The 12319-nt window shown below is 41.5% G+C and overlaps 2 protein-coding genes across 9 annotated transcripts in view; one reads left to right on the forward strand and one right to left on the reverse strand.

Moving 5' to 3' along the window:
- The window catches only part of LOC120948530 (uncharacterized), a 110962-nt gene extending 106535 nt beyond the window's left edge, over positions 1–4427 (forward strand). For all 5 annotated transcript variants that reach the window (XM_040364964.2, XM_040364968.2, XM_040364965.2 and 2 more), the window contains exons 10-13: positions 373–627; positions 1580–1834; positions 1942–2081; positions 2800–4427. In XM_040364964.2, the coding sequence (XP_040220898.2) occupies positions 373–627; positions 1580–1834; positions 1942–2081; positions 2800–2982 (833 nt within the window). In that variant the 3' untranslated portion in view covers positions 2983–4427. The remainder of the gene's footprint in view (positions 1–372; positions 628–1579; positions 1835–1941; positions 2082–2799) is intronic.
- A 113-nt stretch (positions 4428–4540) lies between these two features.
- LOC120948529 (fibrillin-2) overlaps positions 4541–12319 on the reverse strand; it is a 101947-nt gene continuing 94168 nt past the window's right edge. For 2 of the 4 annotated variants that reach the window (XM_040364963.2, XM_040364960.2), the window contains 2 exons: positions 5465–5624; positions 4542–5282 (listed from right to left, as the gene is read on the reverse strand). In XM_040364963.2, coding sequence (XP_040220897.2) covers positions 4975–5282; positions 5465–5624 — 468 coding nt within the window. In that variant the 3' untranslated portion in view covers positions 4542–4974. Of the gene's footprint in view, positions 5283–5464; positions 5625–12319 lie in introns of all 4 variants that reach the window. The other 2 variants (XM_040364962.2, XM_040364961.2) reach the window with 2 other exon arrangements.

Raw genomic sequence — 12319 nt, forward strand, 5'->3', positions numbered from 1 at the left:
AAATAATACCGAGTAGAGTAAAAGCACTATTTTAAGTGTAAATCTTCTACTAAAACTCACTCAAGCCTAAATTCAACGGTTCAATGGCGCATCCTGCATAAAAGCACGTCTCTGTACGACGGCCATAATTAAATCTCTTCTCAGCAATCACTTCAAACGACAGTACGGTAGCGATTATTTCCTTGTTACGTGACCCACCGTTCAATTCTTCATTTCTGTTGCAATCCGTTGAATATTCGTTTCAACTCTTTGAAAAAAAAAAAAAAAACGTACAGCATATCGGAACATCCAATAGCCCACGTTACAATTGTATCCACCTAAGAGCAAAACGTCTTAACACTCTATCTCTTCTTTCTCTCTTTCTCTCCCCAGTACTGAACGACTCGCTCCGGCTAGCCGATATTGCCTGCCCGCCACTGTTTCCACCCCGGCACGGTTACCTCGAGTGCAGCCGGCCGATCGACGAAATTGCGGACGGCCCGAACGGGGGCAGCCTCAAGATTACCAACCGGCCCGGCAGCCAGTGCATCCTGAAGTGTCCCACCGGGTACCGGCTGGAGGGCAAGTTTTCGAAAATCTGTGGCACCGCCGGCGAATGGATTGGCGACGAGAATGGCACCTGCATACGTAAGTAGATTGCGCGCTCGCTCGAAGATATGCGCACCGCACAGTGTGCAGATATGCATAATTGGTTGCGGCTGCGGGTTGCAACATGCAAAAATCGGGTCACACCAGCAAGAGTAAGGGATGGGGAGGCTTCATTTCATCTCGCCCCGGGTATGGTTGTTTGTTTTGTCCGCATTTCTCGTTTTTTTGTTTTGTTTTTGTTTTTTTTTTTTTATTGAATCTCTCTTCAATTTCAACACCAAACACTGCAACATTTTTAACACTGGAAGGAAGGGAAACAACATGAGCCCGAATCGTTATTTCTTTTTTTTCCGTTTCTCGTTGGCTTTTGCATCATAATGTCATGATAATTACGCAGCGCGGTGGTTTTCCGTTCAAGCGAACGCTGATTGAACGATGGAGCGAGAAGTTCGGAAATGCGGAGTGTTGGCAGCCGGAGCAAAACCGCGTGGTTATAAAGAGCACTTTAATTGGCCGACGGTGATATCAATTTGTGCGTCCATTATAAGCCGCAATTTAAGAGCTGCCGGTTGCTGCAATTTGTTTCAATTTTCAAACAATCAAATCGATTGTTAGTGGGAACGCTTTTTCCAATTAGGGTAAATTATTGAGTGTGACCTTTGGGGAATTAATTTCACGATCAATTTAAAAGTGTGATGTTTGACAGTACACCTATTTATTTATGCTTGTTTATACAAGGGTTGATTGATATTTAATACAAACATATAAACGGTCAAGTGTGCTCGACTAGCAAAACAAAATCTCATCTGGTTGGTTAAAGAGCCTCTACAGCTATGTTTGGTAAAGTTCGGATTGGGCTTTGTATGATTGATAGTCAATAGCAATACACATTTAATTCAAAATTAATTATTCAATTCGAGAGCTCGGTCTACTTTTTTCAATTTCATTTATTGAATTGCTTGCTTGCCTAACCACTTCCTACTCCCAATAGGATACCCACAACCGAAGCTGATCTGTCCCACTAGCGTCAATGTGGAGCTGCACCCGAACGAAACCGAAACCACAACGGTACGGCTGCGGCGACCGGAAACGGACGTCAGCTGGGAGCGGGACGTGCAGGTTGAACCGGACTGGGTGAAGAAAGACAGCTTCCCGCTAGCGCTCGGAAGCCTTAACGTCAGCTACACTGCTCGACATCCCATCTCGAAGCTGCACACCGAATGTAACTTCCTCATCAACGTGCTGCGTATGTATTCCCCACGCTGACAACTCTGTGTGTGTCTATCTATGATCATAGCGGTAAGCTAAATGTGTGATGTTTGGTGTTGTGTTTTCTTTCCCTTCTACGTGCAGCTGGCTCGCCACCCCGTGTTGACTTCTGTCCGGACACGCAGGTGTACACGATCGAGGGACGGCATCAGAGCGTAAAAGCGACCTGGGAGGAGCCGGTCTTTTCGGACAATGTTGGTGTGGTTACGATCACAAAATCAAATGTAAGTAATTCTTCTCGCTTAATCCTTATTCTTAAGAGGCAAGTAAATGTTTTGAATCACTCCGTTCGGCGATTGAAACGCCTAAAGATATGCATTACGCAATGAAAGTAAAGCAAGCAGGCCTACCTGTAAGTGTATTTGCTTAAACACTATACTAATAACAATCATACGTTGAGTTTAGTAAAACATGCAATGAAATGCATGTAATTGATTGATGAAATAAATTATTTTATAACCAGCTCCTTAGAGATTGTAAATAAATAACAAATTTATTCCCTTAGCGCCTAAAAGTATGCAATGTTATAAATTCGCAATTGGAAATTTAATGATCTTAAATGATTTCATATCATTATCCGTACATTTTTAACAATATAAAGTATTTTGGTAGCTAAATTATTACAAAGCATTTTAACACAGAGAATCCCACAAACGCGTACAATGCTAGTTTTCACTCATAAATAAAAAAAGAATTAAAAGTTCTACTGAAATGTCATATTTTAACACTCTTACAGCAGTTACAGATAATCTTAATTGTTTTCACTCAAAAATAATGACCATATCATTTTAATTCCATGTTCGATGGGAAGCAAAACTTATACCAAGCGGCGAATTCTAAATTGCGCAAACCTTTAGGCGCCTAAATACTCAAGCATGGTCCACAGTACCAAAGTTTAACTTTTCATCCAAAATCTATTTCCATTCCATAAAACAAAAACAGAGCCCCGGAACGGACTTTGGTGCTGGCAGTCATCTAATCACGTACGAAGCGCACGACGACGCGGAATGGAAGAGCAAGTGCGTCTTCAAGATCGTCGTGAACGTGAACCCCGACCAGCAGCAGCAACCAACGGCACAGTCCCACTTCCAGCTACCGATACTGTACAATCGGTTCTACTTCTAAAACAGATCGTGGCCATCACCAGGACCAGGCAGCACGGTATAGCGTGCACTCCGCCGCATTGTACAGATTGGAGAGGTGTGCATATTTTACAAGAAGACTAGAGCAAGCAGGTTTTTCGTAGGTACCGTTTGGCGATGAGCAAGTTTTTGTGGACAGCAAACAGGCAAAACGCAAGGTAGGCAAAACAAAAGCTTTTTACGTCGCCACCAAGGCCAGCGCAGTGCTTGAATAAGTGGAATACAATAATGCAAGAGTTTATGCTATACAACTGAGCCGTGAAAAGGGGATGCAAGTAAAAGGGAGCAAGTAATACGAGACCGAATGTGTGTGAAATTACGTTGAAAAAGGAGGAACCATTACTTCTGAGTGCACGCTTTCATCACACCCGGCAGCGTTCTTGCTTGCACACCCACTCACACCCCTGCTCGCGAGGTGAGTTGGAGAGGGAGATTATACATAACAAGCAAATATCAAGTCGTACATATACAGATCCTGAGGTTTAGTTTGATAAGGATATTTAGCCGTAAGCCATTCAGTATATTAAAGCAAAACACACATTGCGGTGCGAGTTTTGGCGAGCGATTATCATTCGGTGGATGAAAGGTTTAATCAAAAAACCCCAAATCAATATACACGACAGACAGTGTTGGTAGCAATTTCTGTTTGTTCTTTGGCCGGTGGCGTGTATGTAAATAGCATCTTACGCTGAATTTGAACATTATTTCAAAACAAACATGCAAAACAATATGTCTCAATTGAGATGAGCAGAGGAAAATATTTGATGATAAGATGAATTGCAGAAAAGATAAATTTTCTACACAAAATAATAACATGCCCAAATTGACAAAAAAAAAAGAAAAGTAAGATACCAGTCTCTTATCACACAGCAGAAACAAAATGGTTTGTTCTCTCGATTGCATACTTTGTAAATAGCGCTGCTTTTTTTAAATCAGCGCCTTAAAGTATGCTTTCCAACTGGAATTGCTACGTTAACAGCTTGTGTTTCGTCTGTTTTCAGCATAATTCTCCGACACTGGAAACACGGATGGGCAAGCTTAGACCAGCTGTCCGTTAGAATGTAGCTCTCATGCTGGACAGGGGGAAGTAACAGATTGAACCAAAATAGTGTGCAGCAGCAGCTTAGCGATCGTAGGGCAAACAAAGGCTTTAGTTTTGTGGTTTAAATGTAATGATAGTGCTGCAATCTCCTCCCCTACTTTTAACAGCTATTCCTTTCGAAAATTCAACACTTGTCCGGGCAGAGATAGGTTTGGGGCAGGCAGGAAAGTACATCCCGAACCTGGACGAGCTGAACCATGTCTGTATAGAGCGTTCACCGTCCATCGATGGTACACGATGGACGATGGTTCGGCCATTCAAATATCAATAAAACGAAACCAATGGTGAAATGAATTTCAGACAAAATGGAACACACGAAAAACAAACATGCCAGCCAAGTCTTGGGTGAATGAGCTTGATGATATCCGAAACAGGCATGACTCTCAGGATCACAGGTGTACGACAACGGAGCGGTAAGTTTCATTTGTTTTTATTTTATTTTTATTACTTTCCAATCTAATCGATACGCTGTTAAGAAGGGTTTACAATGCCGTTTAATGCACAACAATAGTGTTGCTTTATTTATCTTTCTATCGCAACGAGGATATGAACCATGGAGAATATTGGTAAAGCTAAAAGCCGACTTGGTGTGTTGCAAATTGCATACATTTAGGAGAATATTCGGGTAATGCAACTTGTTGCTTGCGAGGAAATCGTAGTCATTCGAGATTAGAAAGCGTTTATTATTCTTATAGGCTTAAGTTTAGAGACAAGCTGTTGATATAACATAAAGGATATTTATCGACAATTAAATTAATTTAAAAAAAGAAGACCATCAGCTAGTTTGGAATCGTACTGACTGGTTGAGGTAAGACGGTTAGAAATATTGTTTCTTCCTTTTCGCGAAACAATTGCTCTTCGCAATAGACTCCCTTACTCCTCGGTTTTCCCTTCATCGCTACTCTTTTCTTGTGCGTGTGATCGGCTGCGCTTTTTCAGCCAGCGACGTGGCTGTTGCTGCATGTGATGCTGATGATGCTGCTGCTGCTGATGATGATGTTGCTGATAATGGGATGCACTCATCGGCTCGGTAGGATGTGGCTGCAGTGGCCGCTGGGGCAAGTGGATGGCCCTCAAGGACGACGGTGAAGCACCGTCCTGATCGAAATACGGTGGCCTGGAAGTAGCCGCTACCGCCGCCGAGACCTTATCCCACGAGGAGTAGTAGCGAAGCAGATTATCTGGGAAAAGAGGGAAAAGAGGATAGATTAGAGCCGCGTTAACCTTGCTCCGTTGGAAAACGTGTTTAAGGAGCAGTTTCTATCGACATGTGCGTTTCATATTTCGCGCGGCTTCTTAAACTGTCAAGGTCAATGGCACAATGTGCTTGAGAACGGTGGCACGAGTGTCTAGTGTTACTTACTGTAACGCTGATGCTGTTGACGAATCAGTGCCGGACTCGCGTTGGGCGACTCCTCCAGATGCTGAAGATGCTGCGCCAGCATGCGCTGCTGATGGCGCAATCGGGCCAGCTTCTGCTTGATGCGGATGTTCTTCACCACGCAACCTTGCGGGACGTGCAGCTGGAGGGAGGGGTGACAATGAAGGATGTATTAAAGCTATTGAAAATATTATACCCTCATTGTTGTTAGCTTTTTAGCTGTCTTGAATATGCAATCGTTTAAGGCAAGCAATGAATGGTATTGTTTTTAAGTTTAAAACATCGCCTAATGTTATGCAAATCGAAGTACGAAACGTCTTTTTTGTGGAATGTGGCATGAAAAATGTATGTAATGAAACGTTTTTACTTACCTTCAGTGCAAATAGAAGGTCAATAGAAGCTTATGCTAGAGCATTACATTTCCATCAGCGAAGTTTAATGACAAAACATTCTAAATCATGCTAATTGGTTAATTTGGGTAAAAAAAACAATTTTTGAATTCTTAACCCTTTCTCAACGTAAATCAACTGAACCAACTAACTTACTTATATCAACAAAATAGGTCGATGACCGTTTCTAACTGTGTCAAAATGTCCAATCATCCCATCACGCACCACTTCCCACGAGAAACCATTTCAAATTGCGTTCCAATTCGCACAAATTAACTCATCAATCCCAACCATTTCGATGGGTTAAAAGTTTAGAAGCCAGCCGTGCAAAAAATGGAATTAATTATACCACAGCGACACCTCGACGTCTCAGGTCGACCTCGATTGAACCCGGACCCGGAACAAATAGCGGAAGCCCCAAAAGTCAACCGTGATCCCGTGCTCCTGCCCCGGAACTTTTACAGTGCCCAATAGACCGGAATGTCAAATAAAGTGCACCGAACCGGCACATCGATTAGAGAGTGAAAAGGCGAGAGAAAGAGTGTCCACTTTTGTTTTACTCCGCGCGTAAACCCCTGAGCAGACCAACCCGCTCCGTTCCAGATGGTGGGAAAAGGGAGGAAAAACGAAGCCAACTGAGAACCCAACTCAACAGGGAAAGTTCAATCGAACGGGGAAATCGGAAATTGGGAGTCTGTGCGCGGCGAGAGAAGTTGCACCATGCTTTGGGTTTCGTTTGACCGGCATTCGTGTGTTTGTTTATGTATGTGATGGTGTGTGGACATGTGGTTTTCGATGCGGCTACTCTCGGCCACTGTTGGGGTGAGCTCAAGGGGCTGGGTGTTGTTTATTCGGATGTAAGCCGCAAATACTGTTTACCGTACACGCACACCCGTGCAGCCCCGTGGGTACGAAAGCAAATCTGCACCGACATGCGGTTTTTGAGGGCTGCACTGCAGTTGTGTGGCAGCGGCTTGGCATGTGATTGTGTGCATCGAGGAGAGCAAAAGCGCTTTACTGTACATTCACGCTGACATACTGTGTTTCATACTGTTTTCAAGCTGGTTAACGAGGTCTTTTGATAGAATATAATTGAAATGTCAATTAATTTACATACATTTAGGCGCTTTGTGTTGAACATCGAATAAACACAGTAATACTCCTATCGGTATGCAATTCACATTACATATCGTTTGCAAAATGCGTAGAATTGAACAACAGCGCTACCTCTTATTTACAACGGCTCGAACGGTTGTCTGCTGGGTGCACATTTTAGCTAACTAACGACTACAGTTTGGTTTCCCCATTTTACCCTCGATGGCGCCAAATAGGATTCGCCAAAAAGGGAGCAAAGCAGAGATTGCATGTGAAAAAGCTGTTCTACCATATCAACACGCCCACTCCTCCCCAGGACTGCTAATCAAAGCCATAACTCACGCCACACGCGAAACGCATTAATACGCACCGGCACAAAAACCGCCAATTATGTGCAACATGCACCCCCCCGTTTCGTCGATACGAAACGCTAGGTGCCAGTCAAAAACACACGCACACACCGGCTAGGTCACTGTGGCGTTTGGCGTTCGGTTACCAAAGTCAATAAGCACCGAATGAAGCCACCGAATTTCCCGTCTACCCGAACGTGTAAAATTCCAATATTGTGCTACGGTGCGGGAAAATGGTGTTTGCTCATGGGCGGGGAGGGGCACAGTTTCACATTTATATATTCCCTCCCGTTTCCCGGGTTTAGTTGATGCGTTTTACTGTGTGTACTGTTGCGGAAATGAACAGGTGAAAGTTTGTGTGTGCGCTTTCGGAATAAGAGACTTTTGAAACTGCGTTTTAAAGTTGTAAGCTTCAGTTGGGTAAATGAAGTTCGTTCTGTTAGGGATAATTGCTGCAGGGTTTTTTCGGTATAATGGATTCGTGCATATTTGCTAAAGAAAAGAAAACAATTTTCTGAATCCATTAATGTTTGCCGATAGAAAAATCGAACAAAAAGCCTTGGAAACGACTTAATCGAACGTTACCAGTCATCAACTGATACCAAAGTTTTTACTATCATAATGCTTTTGAATTTCATACTAGCCTTGGACAGGAGGTAACTTGGTTTAAGGTATTAAATTATAGGGAAAACGCTCAAACAAAGGCGTACAGTACATCATCGACACAACGGCATTGATATCACATAACGTTACGGGAACCTAAACGAAGTTTTTCTATATTTTGTTTGAAATTTTCTCAGAATTCCCTCAATTAATACAACGCCAACAAAGAACATGATATTGGATTTTTTCATCACTAGACTTTGTTGCTTGATTGAACTTTCTAGAAATTTAATTACCGACGTATCTCGATAGTTGAACGCTTTTTAGTTGGCATGTTAGTTTTTTTTAATTGAACGATTCTATGGATGACTGACAATTCAATCAACAAGCAAAAAATGCAAAAGCGGTATGGAAAATCCGGATTTTGAAAAATTCCTCAAATTATCAAGACATGATATGAAAAATTGCGGATTGATTTTAGAATTAATTAATTATAAGTATTCACTTACATGAGAGAAATAATGAGTTTTTCTACTGATGGTGTGATAAGTTAAAAATGCTTCTTGATTACTAAAATACTTTTACAAAAATAGGTTGAATAAAAATAGATGCATCTTTTTTCGTATTTTTTTATCTTTTCTGGCTTGTGAGGGTTTGAAATTTAACACTAGAACCGCCGGACTTTTCAACCTTACTAAAACCGCCATATGGGACAATTTTGTCCCATTCGTTATGTGTACATATTTAGACATGTTTATTATTTCCTAATGGTTTCATTTGGTAAAATAATTAATAAACTCCATAATTAGGTATAATAAATCTTTATAAGACGACGAACCAGTGCTACTAATAAAATTGCGCTAGAGTGTACGGTAGAATGCTTTTATGGACTAGACGATTGAATATAGTGAAAACATAAGCACGTAGTAAGCAAGAGTAAAAGCACGTATGTAGTTAAATACTTTCGTGCACTTTTATTGTTCTATTCGTATTGACATGTCTTGTCACAAAATGCGTATACGCTAATGCTGCCAGACTTGCAGAAGCACACCCCTCACTCTTTGACAGCAGGGATGCCAGCCATCACAATTAAATTTGCTTATGGGACAAAAATGTCCCATATGGCGGATAAAAATGATTTTTTTAAAGAACCATATGGAATACAATTATTTTTATTGGCGCATTCGAAAGATCGTTCAAAATAAATAAAAGTCAGAAAATTTCAATGGTTTGTCACGACGGCAAGCGGAATAACACCCCTTTTTCGAGTGCGATGGGACAAAAAATCGGCGGTTCTAGTGTTAAAGGGCCTTTATAGATACAAAAAAAAAACATAAGTTTTCCTATGGTGGCCGAAAACATTTAATTAGCTCAAACAGTACGTTCTGTTGATTCTATTAGGGTATTGTTGTAGTGTTGTAGGTGGTTTTGTAACGCATAAAAATCATGCAAACTGATTTCATATTGTTATCAAAGAAAATGCCAACGGTCCCATATGTAGCTGAGTAAAATAGAGACATTGGAAGTACAAAACAAAGTTGTTGCGCGAGCTCGAGTCACGTGAATTTTTATTTTAACAGTTTAAATGTTAAATCAGTACAATTTTCTCCATCAATTTTCAAATGAAAAGTAATTTGTACTTTTTTTCAAAATATTGCAAATCACAAACAAAATAATAACCATTATTATTCAAGTAAATTTTGGCTGTAAAATGTGATGTTCGACTTACGCGAATATCTCCGGAACGCATTATTCGCGTAACTTGGGCAAAGACTGTATTGCTAAATTTATTATTTTCATCAAAGGATCAATTCAAGTAACTAACAACCACACTTTTATTCCAATTAAATAATACATAAGTGCGTGGTGGCCATATGGTACAGTCGTCAACTCAAACGACTCAATAACATGCCCGTCAGGAGTTCAAGCCTAAAATGGATCGTCCCACCGTAGCGTAGCAAAGATAGACCATCCAGCTGTGTGGTAAATGAATTAAGTTTCGAAAGCCTGTATAAGTCGATCCTACGGCAAATAGAAGAAGATAAGTGCTTCAGTATACCAGTAATTTATATCGTTATTAGCTGTTCATATCAAACAAGCTGACATAGTCACATATGTTGTTGTTAAAATCCGTTTTTTTGCAACCGCCCCTAAAGAAACATCATAGGACAGCTATAGCAACCATACCACGAGTTTGTGTGCAGCACAGTCAGTGGCGGATTTAACGGTACGCGGACTGAGCGGCCGCGGGGGGCCCCGTTACTTTAGGGGGCCCGTGGATGGTAATTCCAGCACATACAACAGTGTGTACAGCAGTCACATCGAGAACTTCTGTGCCCAATAGGGGCCTTATGGATGAAGAGAGTCATACTTAGTTTTTGGTACTTGATGTCTAAAAATGATCTAGATAATTTTTTGTTATTATATCGTTTCATAGACTTGACAAAACGATCAAGTATAATTATTCGTTATTAGGCAGCGTGTTAGATCGTCATCAGGAAGTTTGTGATCTAGGTGTTACACTGTACTCTAGTTTAAATTTCCATTTACACTGTTAACAAGGCATACAAGATGCTAGGTTTTATCTTTCGACAATTCCGATAATGTACTTATGTCTTAAGTCTTATGTCGTTGTTTACTTGTCTTGTGTGTGCTGCTGGGTGATGTACTGCTCAGTACTTTGGTTCCCAATTTGCACTACGATGCTCAAAATAATAGAGGCAATACAACGAAAGTTTACAAGACTTGCTTTATAATGCGACCAATTCAGAGGACTTACAGTCATGTCAAGTTATCGCTCGCGTTGCCTTCTGCTTGGCCTACAGACGCTCGAACACCGTTTTAAGGTAAACCAATGTGTATTTGTTGCAATAATATTCGTCTAAAAAATAAATTAGACGTTGTTTCTTCGAGAAGAGCAACATATACGTGCCTTTGGGACCTCTTCGCTCTCATAACTTCCTTGTTGGTGAGAGCAGGCATACCTTATATGGACACAATGAGCCGTTACTAGCTATAACAAGGCAATTCCATACATGGTCTTATCACTTTGATTTGAATTTAACGACCAACACATTTAAAGAGAATATTTTATTAATTTCCAATTTTGGCGACACCGGATTAAGGCAGACGTTGGGGAAATAACTTAGGGATTAGGTGTTGAACACCTAAATAAATAAATTAAATTATTAATAAATAAATAGATAAATGAAGTTTATGGGTAGTCGAAGGATCATAACCCCTCCCCCTCCCCCCCTCGCCAGTAAACCATTACGGTGAGTTGTCCCAACAGGGGGCCTAAACTTATTTTACCGCTTAGCCCCCGATACCCTAAATCCGCCACTGAGCACAGTAATAAAAAATGATACTTTCCTACTAAAACTGATTTGGTTTGGATATTGAGCAAGATAAGACATTGTAATGTAGTATGTTGTAGTATGACATTGTAGTATGTTTTCCCCAGTTAGTACGAACTGCAATCCAGTGCTGATTCGTATGGAAAACGCATGAAAAGAATGCAGAAAAGAGATACTAACGAGCAATGCCCAATAAATCACATCATCCATTGCTAAGAAATCCATCGAATCATCAAACAACACTTAAAACCGTTTAATCTCACAAAAAATAATAATCCACCTTTGTCGTCTGTCCTGCCACAGCACGGTTCTATTCAATATTTCTCTCATTTCCGGACGGTAAATCACTCGCGACCAAGCGGTAAACAGTTTCATCCGTGCGGGCGTGGAAAACTTTTCCACCACGAGCCGCCGTGTGCAGCTGCGATCGAGTCAGCAAGTGGGAAAGACGTGATAAACAAAAACAATCATACCACCCGGCCCGTCATCACCATGCACCATCATCAGCATGATTTCGGCGGCCAGGACACTCGTAACAATCGTTTGCTCGTTTTACAACATGTCTCCGGCTTTTGTTTTGCCAGCCCCGAAGATTGGCGTTCGGGGTTGGGTGGTTTGAATTTCGCTACACGATTGTTTCTCGCTGTAACCAGCGCAAGGCGCTGAGACAACACACACACACAAGCACGAGCTGCAAATTGTGCGATACGCGAATGCAAAAACGCGTCCCGTTTTCCCCGTGATAAAATCCTCCGACACAAAGTCAACATGGAAAGTGCACAAGAAAGCGTTTTTCTTGGGTAGAAAACTTTGCGCAGCTTCCAACGATCGGTGGTACAAACATAAATAATCGCCATACACACATAGACACACACATACACACACTTACAAATGGCTGCCTCGGCGAAAAGTGCAGAAAGTTGCAAAACTTTACGCTCCGTTGCAGCGATTCGCTTGGAACGCAATTGAAGGGACCAACTTTTTCCCCTCCATCGGATCGGGGCTCGGATAGCGTTTGCTAAACGAGCTGCTCTCAACACATTT

This window comes from Anopheles coluzzii, chromosome 2 (assembly GCF_943734685.1).
Source record: "Anopheles coluzzii chromosome 2, AcolN3, whole genome shotgun sequence".
Classification (NCBI taxonomy): domain Eukaryota; kingdom Metazoa; phylum Arthropoda; class Insecta; order Diptera; family Culicidae; genus Anopheles; species Anopheles coluzzii.